The 18,693-nt window shown below is 43.2% G+C and overlaps 1 protein-coding gene across 2 annotated transcripts; it reads right to left on the reverse strand.

The window, feature by feature from the left end:
- Positions 1-11,882: 11,882 nt before the first annotated feature.
- On the reverse strand, positions 11,883-16,420 carry LOC311140981 (uncharacterized protein). Of its 2 annotated transcripts, XR_014614193.1 has the most exons (4): positions 16,136-16,420; positions 15,610-15,715; positions 13,893-14,437; positions 11,883-12,368 (listed from the first exon to the last, which is right to left on the reverse strand). XR_014614193.1 is itself a non-coding variant. In XM_084176245.1 (3 exons), the coding sequence occupies exons 1-3, from the start codon at positions 16,258-16,260 to the stop codon at positions 14,051-14,053; spliced, it is 618 nt and encodes a 205-aa protein (XP_084032371.1). In that variant the 5' UTR covers positions 16,261-16,414; the 3' UTR covers positions 11,883-14,050. The 2 variants fall into 2 exon arrangements, 1 of the variants encoding a protein (XP_084032371.1); XM_084176245.1 differs by having other exon boundaries at positions 11,883-14,437; positions 16,136-16,414.
- Positions 16,421-18,693: the final 2,273 nt, after the last annotated feature.

Here is an 18,693-nt window from a genome sequence, read left to right on the forward strand (position 1 = left end):
AACTCCCAAAAACAACTAATCTCTTACAGTCTCATTTCGGCAAAAAAATTTATCTTGTTGTTTTGGAAAAAGATGGAAGCGCCCTCTACCAAATTATGGCTCAGCGAATTGGCAAACACTGTACACTTAGAAAGAATTTGATATATTCTGAACAATAAATTATCAACATTTGATCAAATCTGGCAGCCTTTCCTCTCTTACTTGGACCAGTCGGCGCTGTGAATTTGTACTTTTTAACGCACTCTCAATTGTCATATTGTTATCTACCTTTGGGCAGCGTGTGCTGGCCCCGACACTCGAGCAGTCGGGAGGGGAATAGGGTGGAATAAGGGGCGGGATAAAGGGGGGTATAAGTTACATCTACCCTTTTTCTTTCTACCTGTCCCTGTTTTGTATGTCTTGTTTTGTAATATTTGTTTTGTACCCAGAACTCTGGGTCTTGATGTTCATGTCTGTTCTCTTATGTTTAGATAAGAACTGTACACGTGTCTTTCATACCTATACACCATTCTTGTGTGTGTTCAATAAAAAATATTTGAACAGAAGAATCCCTACCGTTGACCAATCACTGACGAAGGTGCATAGACTTCAGCTACTGAACTTCGACAACCTTTTGAAACAGCCGAAGAAACCCCTGCCGAACGCTGCCGAACACCAAAACGTCACAAAATCGTCATAATATATGCATGAACTGTTTTGACTGGGAAGCATGCGGTAAGCTTTAGACTTATGAGTGTTTTAACGCTGCATCTTTCCTGCAATGGCCGAAGATGTAACGTGTTTCCCAAAACACCACGCAGAAAGAACGTTCACTATGTGTCATTGAGACATGTGTCGATACTGATAGAATCGAAAGAAAGGCAGCACTGCTCTTGGATAATCTTTCTTCATTTAAATCTTACCTTAACATTAGAATTATTCCACAATACTCAAGACGGATTATTCAGCTCCTAGAGCAACCTGGTCTCGGAGCATTTTGTATTATTCTGTACGGAAATCTGAGACACTCCATTAAGCTAGGTGGCTAACGCTAACGTTAGAAATGCCATTGGTTTGTGGATAGCAAGTGTAGCCCATTACACTCGTACCCATATATGGGTTGAAAATGGCAGATTTGGACACTGATAAGTGCCTAAATTGGAACGCCGTGGCTGTACAGTAACATGCTATAAATGATGTCAGAGATCAGACTCTGCGCTTCACAGCACTGTATGTATGGGTTTTGACTGACAGACGTTCTGAACTTGAGCACCGCATACAACAAGAAGTTGCCCCCATCCCTCCTTCTAATTGGGCAACTTTTGCACAGTTTTTGTTGTCTGAGTGAGGGAAATGCTGTAAGTTAAGAGGACTCCATGTACACTACATGACCAAAAGTATGTGGACACCTGCTCGTTGAACATCTCATTCCAAAATCATGGCCATTAATATGGAGTTGGTCCCACCTTTGCTGCTATAACAGCCTCCACTCTTCTGGGAAGGCTTTCCACTAGATGTTGGAACATTGCTGCGGGGACTTGCTTCCATTCAGCCACAAGAGCATTAGTATGTTGGGCAATTAGGCCTGGCTCGCAGTTGGCGTTCCAATTAATCTCAAAGGTGTTCAATGGGGTTGAGGTCAAGGCTCTGTGGAGGCCAGTCAAGTTCTTCTACAACGATCTCGAGAAACCATTTCTGTATGGACCTCGCTTTGTGCACTGTCAAGCACAGAATCGTCTAGAATGTCATTGTATGCTGTAGCGTTAAGATTTCCCTTCACTGGAACTAAGGGGCCTAGCCCGAACCATGAAAAACAGCTCCAGACCATTATTCCTCCTCCACCAAACTTTACAGTTGGCACTATGCATTCGGGCAGGTAGCATTCTCCTGGCATCTGCTAAACCCAGATTCCTCCGTCGGATGGTGAAGTGTGGTTCAACAGTCCAGAGAATGCGTTTCCACTGCTCAGCTCAAGCAGGGCAAAAATGTGATGAAGTGACTTGTTGGAAAGGTGGCATCCAATGATGGTGCCATGATTAAAGTCACTGAGCTCTTCAGTAAGGCCTTTCTACTGCCAATGTTTGTCTATGGAGATTGCATGGCTGTGTGCTCGATTTTGTACACCTGTCAGCAACAGGTGTGGCTGAAATAGCAGAATCCACTAATTTGAAGGGGTGTCCACATGCGTTTGTGTATATATAGTGTCTTTTGAAAGATAAATACCCACTTTGATGTCATACAAGCAAGCCAAACACCCATGAGTCCAAATGTGCACTTCACATTTCCATATCATAAAACTCATGCCATATACGGTGTCAACATTTATGATGTACAGTTCCAGGATGACAAGGGCTCCCAAGTGGCGCAGCAGTCTAAGGCACTGCATCTCAGTGCTAGAGGCGTCACTAAAGACCCTGGTTCGATCCTGGGCTGTATCACAACATGATTGGGAGTCCCATAGGGTGGCGCACAGCGTCATCCGGGTTAGGGGAGGGTTTGGCCAGGGTAGGCCGTCATTGTAAATAAGAATTTGTTCTTAACTGACTTGCCTGGTTAAAAAAATATATATATACCCTGGGTTGTTCTGAACAGAATGAGCCTAAGTTTGTCTGTTGTGAGTTTTTTTTGCCGTGGAACACGCACCTGAATGCTCTCATTACTCCTTTCTATGTGCACCAAAATTACGATCTGTTTCTCTGAATTGCCTTGTGAAAGCCTAACACTGTCAGATCGTATTTTATAATTTAGCTAGTTATGTTGGCAATAGAACAAACTTTCAAATGGTGCCCACCTGACACAGAATGCGATTTATAATGGGTCATTTTTGGATTGAGTAAACAACAGTAATTGTGTGATGGCGGGGATGCAGGGTTGTGTTCCAAACAAAATTGCAAGTGTTCTTGCTCTAGTTTCTCAACCGCACAGGTACGGGCACTCAAAAAAGCACCCTATAGTTGAAGACTCTTCTTTGAGTCATATGTGCATTAAAATTGCGTAGGAACTCAAATCAAATGTTATTTGCCACATGCGCCGAATACAACAGGTGTAGACCTTACAGTGAAATGCTTACTTACCTTAACCAACAATGCAGTTTTAAGAAAAATAAGTGTTAAGTAAAAAATGGATAAGTAAAAAATAGTCAATGTGCGGGGGCACAGGTTAGTCGAGGTAATTGAGGCAATATGTACATGTGGGTAGATTTAAAGTGACTATGCACAGATAATAAACAGAGAGTAGCAGCAGCGTAAAAGAGTGAGGTGGGGGGGGGGGGGGGGGGGGATGCTAATAGTCTGGGTAGCCATGATTAGCTGTTCAGGAGTCTTATGGCTTGGGGTTAGAAGCTGTTAAGAAGCCTTTTGGACCTAGACTTGGCGCTCCGGTATCGCTTGCCGTGCGGTGGCAGAGAGAACAGTCTATAACTAGGGTGGCAATTTTTAGGGTCTTCCTCTGACACCGCCTGGTATAGAGGTCCTGGATAGCAGGAAGCTTGGCCCCAGTGATGTACTGGGCCGTACGCACTACCCTCTGTAGTGCCTTGCGGTCGGAGGACGAGCAGTTGCCATACCAGGCGGTGATGCAACCAGTCAGGATGCTCTCGATGGTGCAGCTGTATAACTTTTTAAGGATCTGAGGACCCATGCCAAATCTTTTCAGTCTCCTGAGTGGGAATAGGCTTTGTCGTGCCCTTTTCATGACTGTCTTGGTGTGTTTGGACCATGATAGTTTGTTGGTGGTGGACACCAAGGAACTTGAAGCTCTCAACCTGTTGCACTACAGCCCCGTCGAAGAGAATGGATGCGTGCTCAGTCCTCTTTTTTTTCCTGTAGTCCACAATCATCTCCTTTGTCTTGATCACGTTGAGGGAGAGGTTGTTATCCTGGCACCACACGGCCAGGTCTCTGACCTCCTCCCTTATGGACTTGGGGATAATGTATGACGCAATTGAACTCACCCTACTGTCCCAGTTCTTAGTTTACAGAAACGTACCACCTCTTGCGTAGGCCTATGCAGACAAACTGATCCACCTCATGAACCTATCCAACGAAATGGAAATCTAGGTTCCAAATTCACAGCGTGTCTGCCTTGATGTTCATAAAACTCCACAGACCCCTCTTGTGCAGTGGAACCCAAAACGGTATGTGACCACTTTGTTACGGGGCTGTCCTTTCACCACCACGATCAAGATCTGTTGCCTACGCCTAATAGTCCTACTCATCACTACACACCCACTGCCAGTTGGTCAGCTCTACTGAGGCCATCATCAGCCCTTTCAACTTCTGCCTCCAGGGACCAGATTTAAGGCTCTCTTTGACCACTAGGCTACTGTAGTTAGTATAGGCCTACTGTACATTGTGGTCGGCAATGTTGACAAGAAAAATGCTACGGTCACTTTAAGAAATCAACAACTAGCTAAAGTAATTCAAAAAGATTTAGCATACCTTTTGGCTAGCTGTCATGTTCCAGTAAATGAGTGGTTGTTATCATTCTAATAGCTTGCCTCATTTCAGTTTGTGACAAAACAAGCAAGTACAGTGTAGATAATCATTGTACCATCTAAACCGCTCTGAAATGTCTTTTAAATATCCAAAATAATTGTATTTGTCTGTTTTGAAACTGGTGTACAAAACCGAAAGTAAAAGACGCAAAAACGAAACGTAAGAATGGAAAGAGCATTGCGATTCTACAGCAAGTAGAAACTGCAGGTTTGTCGCTACCTGGTCGGCACACAGCAGGTACCGCTTTTGTTCTATCAAGAGAAGGAACGGCCTCCCACTGTGATAAGTACCTGTCGGCAGTCTATCAGCAGTAAGATTCTCAGTGTGTTTCATGCTATTCCTCTCACTCGAACCCTTGTAATTTTTTTGTCTTATGTGTTGCGCCTACCCCACATATGTCCATCTTAAGTCTGGTATTAGGCAATGGGCTATCAATTTAATCTACACTGTTATTTCTATGGCATCTGTTGAAGTAATATGCTGCAGTTACTTGACTGGTTTCTTGACTATCAATTCCTTTGTTGCTATTTTTTGGGATCAAATGTTTATAGACTGAAAAATAATACTATGTTGCCTGGTGAAGGGTTTCCTTCTAAATGATCCCTTGTTTCATATGTCCTTTAATTACCTTGTAACTGACTTAGTTAAAGGTGCAATATACAAAAATCGCTCCACCCTTTCTTGGTTGTTATCATTCTAATAGTTTACCTCATTTCAGTTTGTGACAAAACAAGCAAGTACAGTGTAGATAATCATTGTACCATCTAAACCGCTCTGAAATGTCTTTTAAATAACCAAAATAATAGTATTTGTCTGTTTTGAAGGTGGTGTACAAAACCAAAAGTAAAAGACGCAAAAACGAAACGTAAGAACGGAAAGAGCATTGCGATTCTACAATAAGTAGAAACTGAAAGTTCGGCGCTCCCTGGTCCGCACACAGCAGGTACCGCTTTTGTTCTATCAAGAGAAGGAACGGCCTCCCATTGTGATAAGTACCTATCGGCAGTCTTATCAGCAGTGAGATTCTCAGTGTTTCATGCTAGCAGTGGCGGCTGGTGAAAAATATTCTCGGTGGGGCTGTGCCATACTTTTTTTTTCCTGTAACCATCGCGATATATTTTAACACAAACTGCAGGACAGCAGTGCTCAGTGAAACATTCAGTAATTATTTAATGCCAATATTAAAAAGTTGAGGCATTCTTACACAAAAACATATTACACAAACCCAAGCCTTTCATTTGCATTTAAAGTGAACTTTTCACCATTGGTAGTAAACAGGCAACGCAACAGGCATGCTGTCAGAACAGAGTGGAAAGTGGACAATAACATGAAATTATTATAAAGTTTATAGGAAATCTTACACTGTATAAAAGGATGTATAATATAGAAATGGATATCAAGTGGATGAACTCAAACCTTTGACTGGAAGAATAGCATACAGTATTTTATGATCATACTAAATGTGACTAATTGTTAATGTGCTCCAGAACTGCAACAATTAATTGATACAAAACAACATATATACAGTAATATTAGCAAAGACACTATTAAGACTTTCTAGAGTACCATATATAACTGGATTTTTTATGCTAAGGTCAACTATATACAAAGAAACATGCGGCCAGAGCTGCTCTGTGTGTGTGTGTCTGTCATCTTATTTGTACAGGAATTTTGCCCGTCTGTCCTTCTGAGTGGCAAACCTCTCAATGACCCTTTGATTAAAGTCAGGAATGTCCCTGACAAGTTTCTTCTCCATGGAGAGCATGGCCAGAGCGTTCTGGCGATCCTGTGTCATGCTGTTTCTCAGGAAGGTCTTGATCCTTTTCAGTGTAGAGAAGCACCTTTCTGACTCAGCAGTTGTCATGGGTGTGGTGATGAGGATCTTGAGGAGGCTGGCAGTCTCTGTGAAAGTGCTCTGAAGGTTGTTCTCCATGAAGAACTGGTACAGGGGCACTGCACCACTACAAGCCTTGAACTCACTGTTCTCATAGATGAGGGACAGTTCGGTTTTGAGCTTGGCCTTGTTCAACATGGGGTACGCCTCCACGGTTGTTTCAAGCGCTGTATCGGGGAACTTCACACTGTGTTGTGGGAACAACTCTCCGTGCAATAGTGTTGCGCTGATGAGGTGCTGGGTGAAGGAGAACCTCTCTTTGGCATGACTCAGGATGGTATCACATACCTGTAAAAGATACATCATCAGCTTTAATTTGCAATTAAGCTATTTTGATGCAAGTGATCCTGACTGACACATGCCTATGTCCAACTCAAGTATATGATTACCAAGGTGCTGATTGTTCAGGGTTTTGGCTACATACTACCAGGCCTGAAAAAAGTTCTAGGGGGAAACACTGACAATTACATCACAACTTACCTCTATAGCCAACCTCTGTTGTTCTCCTGGTCCCAGCATCCTCCGTCGCTTGATGGGCTGTTGCTGCTCGTCAGATGCGCTGTCCCCACACAAAGAGGGAATTGAGGCCCTGGGTCCAAAAAATAAAGTTTAATTTGATAACTTGCAATCAGACTTCTTAACTCACTGTAATTCCCCCTCAACACACAACCAGTGACTTTTATATATATATATATATATATATATATATATATATATATATATATATATATATATATATATATATATAGACAGACAGACAGACAGACAGACAGACAGATAGTGTGTATATACACACAAACTATGTCTAGTAACTGCTTTTAACCTGTGATGTACATAATTAACTGATGTTATTACGTTTTAAAGCCTTTTTCTATTACATTTGTGAGAGGGATGCAACATCATTTTGTTCTGCTGTGCACTTAGCAATAAAGTTAATCTTCAATAACAACTAGGCCTCTTCTAGAAATTGACCTGGTGGACACCTGAATAATTATTACAAACTGTGTAGTACTTTCCTGCATTATTATCAACGTCTGATTGTGTCTTCTCTTTCCTTTTAAAATACTAAAACAAATATAATTGTGACGGCTCTATGATAATCACTCACTTTGATGACCAGACACATTTAGGCTTTTAAACTGTTGTAAGTGAACTATTCATCTTTCTAACAACATCTTTATCAGCCAATAGTAAATATAGTTATTTACCTGATTGTTAGCATGCTGTCTGTGAACCTCTGGACAAGTGCTTTAATGAAGACAGGGTCGATGTTCCTCTTCTGCAGCTGGCTGAAAAGCATGTCCACATTTGGCATGATCTTGTGGAACAGTGCCAGGAAAAAACAGAAAGCCTCGTCTTCGAGCATCCTCACAAAGCCCCCCGCCTCTCTGACAGTCGGGGCATCAAAGTTCCCAGAGTCTCTGATGGTCTGGAAACACGTTAGGAGGTCATCCCTGTACTCGTACACAGTGTTTACAGCGCGACTGTGGAAGTTCCACCGTGTTGTAGAGGCTCTGGGGAGTCTATGCGCAACCACTTCGTCAAGCACGGTGGTTCGCTTGGGAGACCTGGAGAAGAAAGCAGAAAATCCTGCAAGGTCGGAAAAGAAAGTGCCGATCCTGGGGATGCGTGAAGTAGCCTGCTGCATGATGAGGTTCAGCTGATGTGCATAGCAGTGGACGTAGTGCGCATTTTCGTACACATCCACTATTTTACGCTGCACTCCGCCGGTGGCTCCCCTCATCACACTTGCTCCGTCGTAAGCCTGGGCAATAAGTTTGGCCTTTTGTCCATGTGAGAGTATGGTGCTGAGCCTCTCCAGCAGCGCTGTAGCGATGGTGTCGGCGGTTGCGTTCTCGATCAAAATGAACTCGAAAAAACGCTCTTGGACGTTACTTTTAGCATCGATGTAGCGTATCACAAGCACCAACTGGCAGTGGGTGGAAACGTCAGTCGTCTCGTCAGCTTGAATGGCGATAAAATCAGCACTCTTTACTTCCTCCAGGATGTAATCCTTAAGCACTGACAGCATACAGTCCAACAGCTCGTTCTGTATCGTCTTTGACGTGCCCTTAAAAACGGTAGCTGTCTTCAGGTGCTCCTCCAGCACACTGTCGAGGGAGGCAACAAAATCCACTAAGCCCCGGAAAATGCCGGGGTTGTCCGAGGAGTCAGTCTCCTCGTGCCCACGCAAGGCCAACTCAAAAGCCCCACAGAACTTCACACAATCGATAATTTTGGATAGAATGTGCCTGTTTTTATCAACCTCCTCATTGTGTTTCCTCACCGCAATCCTGTGGCCGTCATCCAGCTGCGTAGCAATGTTCACCCTTCCTAATACAGCTAGCTTTACAGAGTTGTCCATGTGTGCCCTGGTGTTCTCATGTTTCTTTACCTTCTCTGACAGGTGCTTCATATCCCTCACTCCGGTACCTGTCCATGCTGAATCTGACCCCGTCGTTTTAAAAAGCAAGCACGGAAAGCAAAATAAAGCATTAGCATCAGTGCACCCAGCTAGCCAAGCCTTCCTGGTGTACCAGCTACGGGAGAAGCCGCGCATATACTGCTTCCCTTTCTCGCTAGCCTGCTGTCTGATTGAGAGGTCAGGTTGATCTGGGCCCAGCTCTTTCACCCGAACTTTCTCTGACAAAGTTCTCCTCTCAAACGGATCTTGGAGGAGAGATTTCACCGAGTTAGGGTTGGGTCTTGGAGGAGTAACGTTTGCGCTCGCCATTGTCGTCTAGTAAAAATGGCGCCACTGGAGCCCGGTCCTTATTTTATCAGGGGCGAGCTTGGGGCGATAAAATAATCGCCCTCCTTGGATTCGATTTAAGATCGCTGATTGGCTACATTTTATGTCATACATTCATATCTTAAATTAGCAATTGGCTTAACTGCTACGTAGACCCGCCTCCTCGGGGCACTTTCTGTATCGCCCAGAGCTGACGAGGCGTTTGACAGGCAGAGGAAAGGTTGCGAACATGATTTTCTATCATATCTTACACATATTACTGTGTGCATTCCATATTTCAAACACACAAATATTGACATACTGATGTTTTTATTATTATTATTATTATTATTATTATTATTTTTTATTTTATTTTTTTAAATAATTTTATTTAAGGGGGCGGCGCCCTAGCGCCCTCTATCGGCCAGCCGCCACTGCATGCTAGTCCTCTCACTCGAACCCTTGTAATTTTGTTTTATGTGTTTCGCCTACCCCACATATTCCACAAATATTCTTATGTTACTGAATGTATCCAGAGTATTTTCAGATTTCGTTATCAGTAAATGCGGCAAAGTACAGTAAATGTAAAATGGACATAAAATCAACAGTGTAACGTTTGGATTCAATTATTGTCAGGTGAACTGTTGTGTCCTCAACTTTGCTCAAATAAATATGTAGGCTATAGCAGCCTATAGGTAGGTTAATGGTGGTTTTTCCCTGTCTTCTCTCTCGCGCGGTTGCGCGAATAATGAATAACTGTAGGCATGTGTGTAGAGGCCAGTCGGTCGGAGGCTTGACAACTTTGAGCAGGCCAAATCCGACATAACAAAAACAACCACAGACAGAGCTCTACCAGGGGTTGCTAAAATGTCTGTCCTCAAAACAGTTTGTTATGGACTTGGGGATCATGTACGACGCACTTGAACTCACCCTACTGTCCCAAGTCTTAGTTTACAGAAACGTACCACGTCTTGCGTAGGCCTATGCAGTCTCGCAAGATCACGTAAAGATGATTTAGTATTTTACATAACAGAACCGAATATAATAGTAGGGCCTATATACAGTAGTAAGCCTACAATATGTTACATCAAAAACAATTCCGTAATTTCTTACCTGATGTTTAATAGTCTAAATGTTTTCCTTATGCAGCAAAAACTCAACAGCGCGGGTTACTATGCTTTGATTGAAACAAAATAGTCCTACAAAAGGCTAATAGTTTAACACCATCAGCTTTAATTCGCTCACGAAACAGTAATTCAATAAGATCTAAATGCATATTCCCATTAAACTGATTGAGATCAAATTATTGGCATGCAGTTGGGACATTTCACCGGTAAAACATGAAGAATGATCATTCACGATTGACAGTGATGATGGCCTACTGAAGGTATTTTCTTCTGACTGTAGGCATAGGAAGACGTTGCAATTGGAGGATGCATTTTATGCATATGCCTATTCTACAATGATGTTCAATAAGTTACATCTGTCGGTACAAAATTTGATATTACTTTTTTGTTGTTGCGCTCCCTCACCTAAAAAAATTGCACTACACCAATGGCCACCAGGCAGGCCAAAACTCCATCACACCAAAACAGGTTGAAATTTTAGCTGGTCTTTACACTATGAGGGTATTATCATAATTTTCACAGTATTATTCCAACCTCGTAGTGTGGAAATATATATAAAACAGAGGAAAATCACGTTTTTGACTGCACTGGGCCTTTAAGTTCTTTGATAGGCAGATGTGGAATTTGTTACAGGAAATAATCAGTCAGCAGGTGAGGTTAGCATAGGGCTAACATGTGGCAGGTTATCTGATGGGACCAGCTACAATGTAGAGTTCAATCACGTGCAACTATGTCAACGATTGTAATTGGCTGATGCACATTTTGAGACTGAGGAAAATGTTTAAAGTTGAACTTTTTCTAATGTTCAAGTATGGACCCCTCTATATCTTATTTATTTATTTACTTTCTCCACAGTACCCCAACTAGAGGCAAGGAGAGGTAGTGAAAGTGCACTGACTCTTACAGGCGCTTCGCAATGGTTAACCTCTCAACCATGGAGCACAGCAACAGAAGACATCCACACTGCTGGCCTCCGGTGGCTCCTTTCCTCCTCCTCCTCTTCATCTTCACCCAGCAGCTCTACGCCCTCATTGTGTCCCACGGCCAGTTGGTCAGCTCTACTGAGGCCATCATCAGCCCTTTCAACTTCTGCCTCCAGGGACCAGATGTTGGAGTTACCTGTGATGATCAACACAACAACATGGCTGCCACTGCTGGTGTATTAGTGGATATCCTCAGGGTTCTGGTCATTATGAGCCTGTATATTCCACTAGTGCTGGTGCCCTTTGCCCTCATGGCCTTTCTGTTTGCAGTCTGCTGTGATGACAGAGGGCTGTTGTGGTTCAGTGTCAGCTGTCAGGCTGCTTCCAGCCTACTGATGCTTGTGGGCCTCTGTGTGTTTGTGGGGCTCCACTTGAGCTATGTGTCATTCGCTGGTATGACAGCAGGGTACTATGTCTGTGTGTGTGTTAATGCTGAGCTGGCTACAGCAGCTGTACTGACCTGGATGACAGGGAGGCGGCAGCTAAGAGATGAGAAGACAACTAACTAACTAATAACCCAGTTGAGAGGCTTGCTGGTAACCAAAAAGGGATTGTCAAGTCCTCCCTAGTGTTCAAATAAGAGGACATGTTCAGCAACGGCTAACTAACCTCTTTGCAACGGTTTACGATGGCACAAACATTTTGTTTGTTGGTCAGGAAAAACAACTAAAGTCGATTTCTGATTTGTTTATTTCAAGTTTTTCAATGTTCAACATGATCAACCAAAAATATGTACATTTTAAATGACTATGCCATGTTTTTCAAAACAAACTATTCATAACTTTAGTTTGTCTGTTTTCATGTTTGTGTTCTGCTCTGTACATAGATGTATATTTTAAGTCAAATAAAGTTTTCCATATAAACTCTGACAACCAGATGCTTTGCTGTCTTTGACCACTAGGTTACTGTAGCTACTATAGACCTACGGTGTCATGGTAGGCAATGTTGACAACAAATGCTACGGTCATTTTAATGAATCAACAACTTGCCTAAGTAATAAAAAAATATATAGCATACCTTTTGGCTAGCTGCCATGTTCCAGTAAAATAGTGTGATAAAATTGAAACCATGAATATTAGGTAAAGTAGGTTAAGTTAAACCCACCAATTTTGCTCACGAGTCACAAATGTACACTCCTGGTCAAAAGTTTTAGAACACCTACTCATTCAAAGGTTTTCTTTATTTGTACTATTTTCTACATTGTAGAATAATAGTGAAGACATCAAAACTATAAAATAGCACATATGGAATCATGTAGTAACCAAAAAAGTGTTAAACAAATAAAAATATATTTTATATGTTTGAGATTCTTCAAATAGCCAACCTTTGCTTTGATGACAGCTTTGCACCCTTGGCATTCTCTCAACCAGCTTCATGAGGTAGTCACCTGGAATGCATTTCAATTAACAGGTGTGCCTTCTTAAAAGTTAATTTGTGGAATTTATTTCCTTCTTAATGTGTTTGAGCCAATCAGTTGTGTTGTGACAAGGTAGGGGGGTACACAGAAGATAGCCCTATTTGGTAAAAGACCAAGTCCATATTATGGCAAGAACTGCTCAAATAAGCAAAGAGAAACGACAGTCCATCATTACTTTAAGACATGAAGGTCAATATGGAACATTTCAAGAACTTTGAAAGTTTCTTTAACTACAGTCTCCAAAACCATCAAGTCTACGATGAAACTGTCTCTCATGAGGACCACCACAGGAATGGAAGACCCAGAGTTACCTCTGCTGCAGAGGATAAGTTCATTAGAGTTACCAGCCTCAGAAATTGCAACCCAAATACATGCTTCACATAGTTCAAGTAACAGACACATCTCAACATCAACGCTACAGAGGAGACTGTGTGAACCAGGCCTTCATGGTCAAATTGCTGCAAAGAAACTACTACTAAAGGACACCAATAATAATAAGATACTTGCTTGGGCCATGAAACACGAGCAATGGACATTAGACCGGTGGAAATCTGTCCTTTGGTCTGGAGTCCAGATTGGAGATTCTTGGTTCCAACCGCCGTGTCTTTGTGAGACGCGGTGTGGGTAAACAGATGATCTCTGTATGTGTATTTCCCACTGTAAAGCATGGAGGAGGAGGTGTTATGGAGTGACACTGTCTGTGATTTATTTAAAATTCAAGGCACACTTAACCAGCGATACGCCATCCCATCTGGTTTGGGCTTAGTGGGACTATAATTTGTTTTTCAACAGGACAATGACCCAACACACCTCCAGGCTGTGTAAGGGCTATTTTACCAAGAAGGAGAGTGATGGAGTGCTGCAGCAGATGACCTGGCCTCCACAATCCCCCGACCTCAACCAAATTGAGATGGTTTGGGATGAGTCGGACCGCAGAGTGAAGGAATAGCAGCCAACAAGTGCTCAGCATATGTGGGAACTCCTTCAAGACTGTTGGAAAAGCATTCCAGGTGAAGCTGGTTGAGAGAATGCCAAGCGTGTGTGAAGCTGTCATCAAGGCAAATGGTGGATATTTGAAGAATCTCAAATATAAAATATATTTTGATTTGTTTAACACTTTTTTGGTTACAACATTATTTCATAGTTGTGATGTCTTCACTATTATTCTACAATGTAGAAAATAGTACAAATAAAGAAAACCCTTGAATGAGTAGGTGTGTCCAAACTTTTGACTGGTAGTGTATTTACTAACATATACCAAGAACCCACTATTAGCAGAGAAGGAAATCATTCATGTCATGGGTCCCATTTGCCCCCATTGACTATTTTTAAGATACTTTAGTCTATATGACCCCACTGTGTACCCCCCATCTCAGTATGTAAGGAAAGTGTCTCAAAGTTGAAAGTGTTCCGTGTTTTTTCATCAGGTGAAGAATATCTCCCGTACAAGCCGGAGGGCATCATCGTCTGCTGTGGGAGACTGTGACCGTGAGTGGTCCTCTGCTCCTTCAACACCCTGAGCCAAATCCCCTGGACCATCAGCATCGTCGTGACCGTGACCTCGACCTGGTCCAGAACTCTGACCCTCAGGTCCCTGCTCTGTATTGTTATTGTGAGTGTTGTTGTTTTGAGCGTACAGTAGAGTCTCCTCTTCGGCTACGTCGAGGTCTGTTTCTGAGACGTACGTCCTCTCCTGGGCATCAGAGTCTGAGGACTTCTCCACCACGTCCAACTCAGACAGCCTCCTCCTCTTCTCCTTGACACAGTTGTTTTTTGCATTCACAGAGCAGCCCACCACACTACTCTTGACCTGTAGGAATGAATGCAATATACAGGGTGAATTGGATAAAGCAGACAGAAATAACTCAGTTATATCCACTAGAAGTGATTCTCAAACCTCTCCACCTGACGTTTCACAATTTTGTTGTATCCCTGAACTAGCTCACCTCATTCACCTAGTCAAGGGCTTGATGATTACCTGACTAGTTGAATCAGGTGTGCTAGCTCTGGAATATATCAAATAAAAGCTGGGGGTTCCCCACTAGAGGTCTTTCATACTTTCATACTGTGGTGAAACTATACAAGTCTAAGCTAGCTAGCTGCATCCCCCCACACTCCTGGGTGGATCATCACCCAGTCTATGGATCATCGCCGATCCTTGACTTCGGCGATGTCATTTACAAAATAGCCTCCAACACTCTACTCAGCAAATTGGATGTTGTCTATCACAGTGCCATCCGTTTTGTCTCCAAAGCCCCATATAATACCCACCACTGTGACCTGTACGCTCTTGTTGGCTGGTCCTCACTACATATTCGTCGCCAAACCCACTGGCTCCAGGCCATCTATAAATCACTGCTAGGCAAATCCCCGCCTTATCTTAGCTCATTGGTCACCATAGCAACACCCACCCGTAGTCTGCGCTCCAGCGGGTATATCTCACTGGTCATCCCCAAAGCCAACACCTCCTTTGGCCGCAATTCCTTCCAGTTCTCTGCTGCCAATGACTGGAACAAATTGCAAAAATCTCTGAAGCTGGAGACACTTATCTCCCTCACTAACTTTAAGCATCAGTTGTCAGAGCACCTTACCGATCACTGCACCTGTACACAGCCCATCTGAAATTAGCCCGCCCAACTACCTCATCCCTATATTGTTATTTATTTTGCTCATTTGTACCCCAGTATCTCTATTTGCACATCATCTCTTGCACATCTATCATTCCAGTGTTAATACTAATTGTAATTATTTTGCACTATAGCCTATTTTATTGCCTTACCTCCATAACTTGCTAAATTTGCACTGTATATTATATGTATTTCTTTTGTATTTTTGACTTTGTTTTGTTTTACCCCATATGTAACTCTGTGTTGTTGTTTTTATCGCACTGCTTTGCTTTATCCTGGCCAGGTCGCAGTTGTAAATGAGAACTTGTTTTCAACTGGTTTACCTGGTTAAATAAAGGTGAAAAAAAAAATTCACCTGCTTGTCATCATGACTAACTCCATCTTCTCCACCTCCAAAATCATTCAAATAACTGACAGCTGCCTCCACCAGCTCCTTTTCATTCATGCAGTAGAAAGCCACTCTGAACAAACAGCAAGAGAGGGAAAATTGAGTCCTATGTGCAGAAAATGAATACATTTCATTTAGCCATATAGCCAATAATATGGAATCAGGTTACTTTTAGTTGAAAAATAGAAAAGTTAGTGGTTGAAACCACACTCTTACAGAAAACGATTGCAGTTTTGAAACTGCTGTAAAAGTGCACTAACTGCAGTTTACTTTGGTATTTTTCAGAATAACTGCAGTTACACTGCAAAATTACTGCAGTAAAAAAACTTATTTGGGACGCAGTATATAACTGCAGTACAGTGTATTGCAGTTATACTGCAATGTTTTTCGTAAGGGCACTGCCCCCATATTTTATACATTTAATATCTCAACAATATCAGGTTACTTTGTCCTTAGTTGAAACAGAGATAGTGGATGAAACCACACTGCCCACCTTTCAAATCGTTTCCTCCTTGTTCTCTTGGCTGAAGTTACCCTCTTCAGTGTCTCCTTCTCTTTCACTCTGTCCTCATCCTTCCGTGCCATCCAAGACGGTAGTTCCCGTCGCTTTCCTGCCATGTCAACGATGTTCTGTATGCCCAGTTTTCAGTAGTAAAAAAAGACGACTAAAATACCGTGTTTAAATCATAACTCCGTGAATTTTCGATGTCATTTCACAACTTCTGTTTTTCTTCCGGTTTGATACATCCGCAACCATAGTGAAGATCTTATCAGAGATACTTGTGAGGAGATGGGAAACTCCATTAGTATCGTATTAACGCCGAATGTGTGCGTTGCCTACGCGTCGTCAATAGGCCGCGTGGTGCATTCTGGGCGATTCTGGGACAATGAGAGCTCTCCTTCAAGGAGTCAATTGGGCGCTAGCTAAAAAACCCAACATTAGCATGGATTTCGTCAACAAGAAGTACAACATTACAAATCTATTCCGAGATGTAGGATAATTAACTTGTTCTCTGTAATATCGTACAGCTTTGGAATCGTGACATGACGTACTTTCGAGGAAAATAGCCAGGTTGAGGAAGGATTGCGTTACGATTAGCTTAGCATCCCCGTGATGCGGCATAACAACGTGAACACGATTGGTCGACAGTCTACTGGTGAGGCGTTATCCTGTCCTCCATATATTGTCAAATTGGATTCCTATCTCCTTTCTCTAAAATCTCTGATTACATACTCTCTCGTCCTCTCTCCTTTTGCCCATAGGATACATTTAGAGGGGCGGGGCTTCTGGCTTTCTCATCCAATGGGTTTTGAGAAGGAGACGAGGAGCGAAGACGCGAGGAAATGATTGAGATCTTCCCATTTGTAGACGATATCGAAAGTTCTAATGACAGCCATTCATTGCTTAACATAAATTACCATCTTGCGGACAAGAAGATAAACACTACAGTGTGCGTAATGCTACCAAAATGAATCTGAAGTTTAGTTTCTACGACGTTATGATAAAATCAAAACCAAAGTAAATGGTCAAATGTTTATTATATACTGAACAAAAATATAAACGCAACATGCAATAAATTCATTGATTTTACTGAGTTACAGTTCATATGAGGTAATCAGTCAATTGAAATAAATAAATTAGACCCTAATGTATGGATTTGACATTACATTTACATTTACGTCATTTAGCAGACGCTCTTATCCAGAGCGACTTACAAATTGGTGCATTCACCTTATAGCCAGTGGGATAACCACTTTACAATCTTTTTTTTGTTTTTTTGTGGGGGGGGTAGAAGGATAACTTTATCCTATCCCAGGTATTCCTTAAAGAGGTGAGGTTTCAATTGTCTCCGGAAGGTGGTGAGTGACTCCGCTGTCCTGGCGTCGTGAGGGAGCTTGTTCCACCATTGGGGTGCCAGAGCAGCGAACAGTTTTGACTGGGCTGAGCGGGAACTGTGCTTCCGCAGAGGTAGGGGAGCCAGCAGGCCAGAGGTGGATGAGCGCAATGCCCACGTTTGGGTGTAGGGACTGATCAGAGCCTGAAGGTACGGAGGTGCCGTTCCCCTCACAGCTCCGTAGGCAAGCACCATGGTCTTGTAGCAGATGCGAGCTTCAACTGGAAGCCAGTGGAGTGTGCGGAGGAGCGGGGTGACGTGAGAGAACTTGGGAAGGTTGAACACCAGACGGGCTGCGGCATTCTGGATGAGTTGTAGGGGTTTAATGGCACAGGCAGGGAGCCCAGCCAACAGCGAGTTGCAGTAATCCAGACGGGAGATGACAAGTGCCTGGATTAGGACCTGTGCTGCTTCCTGTGTAAGGCAGGGTCGTACTCTCCGAATGTTGTAGAGCATGAACCTGCAGGATCAGGTCACCGCCTTGATGTTAGCGGAGAACGACAGGGTGTTGTCCAGGGTCACGCCAAGGCTCTTCGCACTCTGGGAGGAGGACACAACGGAGTTGTCAACCGGGAGGAAGAGCAGCTCTGTCTTGCCAAGGTTCAGCTTGAGGTGGTGATCCGTCATCCATACTGATATGTCTGCCAGACATGCAGAGATGTGATTCGCCACCTGGTTATCAGAAGGGGGAAAGGAGAAGATTAGTTGTGTGTCATCTGCGTAGCAATGATAGGAGAGGCCATGTGAGGATATGACAGAGCCAAGTGACTTGGTGTATAGCGAGAATAGGAGAGGGCCTAGAACTGAGCCCTGGGGGACACCAGTGGTGAGAGCACGTGGTGCGGAGACAGCTTCTCGCCACGCCACTTGGTAGGAGCGACCGGTCAGGTAGGACGCAATCCAAGAGTGAGCCGCGCCGGAGATGCCCAGCTCGGAGAGGGTGGAGAGGAGGATCTGATGGTTCACAGTATCAAAGGCAGCAGACAGGTCTAGAAGGACAAGAGCAGAGGAGAGAGAGAGAGTTAGCTTTAGCAGTGCGGAGAGCCTCCGTGACACAGAGAAGAGCAGTCTCAGTTGAATGACCAGTCTTGAAACCTGACTGGTTTGGATCAAGAAGGTCATTCTGAGAGAGATAGCAAGAGAGTTGGCTAAAGAC

The sequence above is a fragment of the Coregonus lavaretus genome, assembly GCF_964263955.1.
Source record: "Coregonus lavaretus genome assembly, chromosome: 14".
Classification (NCBI taxonomy): Eukaryota; Metazoa; Chordata; class Actinopteri; order Salmoniformes; family Salmonidae; genus Coregonus; species Coregonus lavaretus.

What these genes read in the sequence shown, in the direction of transcription:
- LOC311140981 (XM_084176245.1), bottom strand. Translation starts at nt 16,260, where the DNA reads ATGGCAGGAAAGCGACGGGAACTACCGTCTTGGATGGCACGGAAGGAT. An exon ending in AGGAGGAAACGATTTGAAAG is followed by an intron (nt 15,716 to 16,135) that starts GTGGGCAGTGTG and finishes CTGTTTGTTCAG; the next exon opens with AGTGGCTTTCTACTGCATGA. An exon ending in TTAGTCATGATGACAAGCAG is followed by an intron (nt 14,438 to 15,609) that starts GTGAATTTTTTT and finishes TCATTCCTACAG; the next exon opens with GTCAAGAGTAGTGTGGTGGG.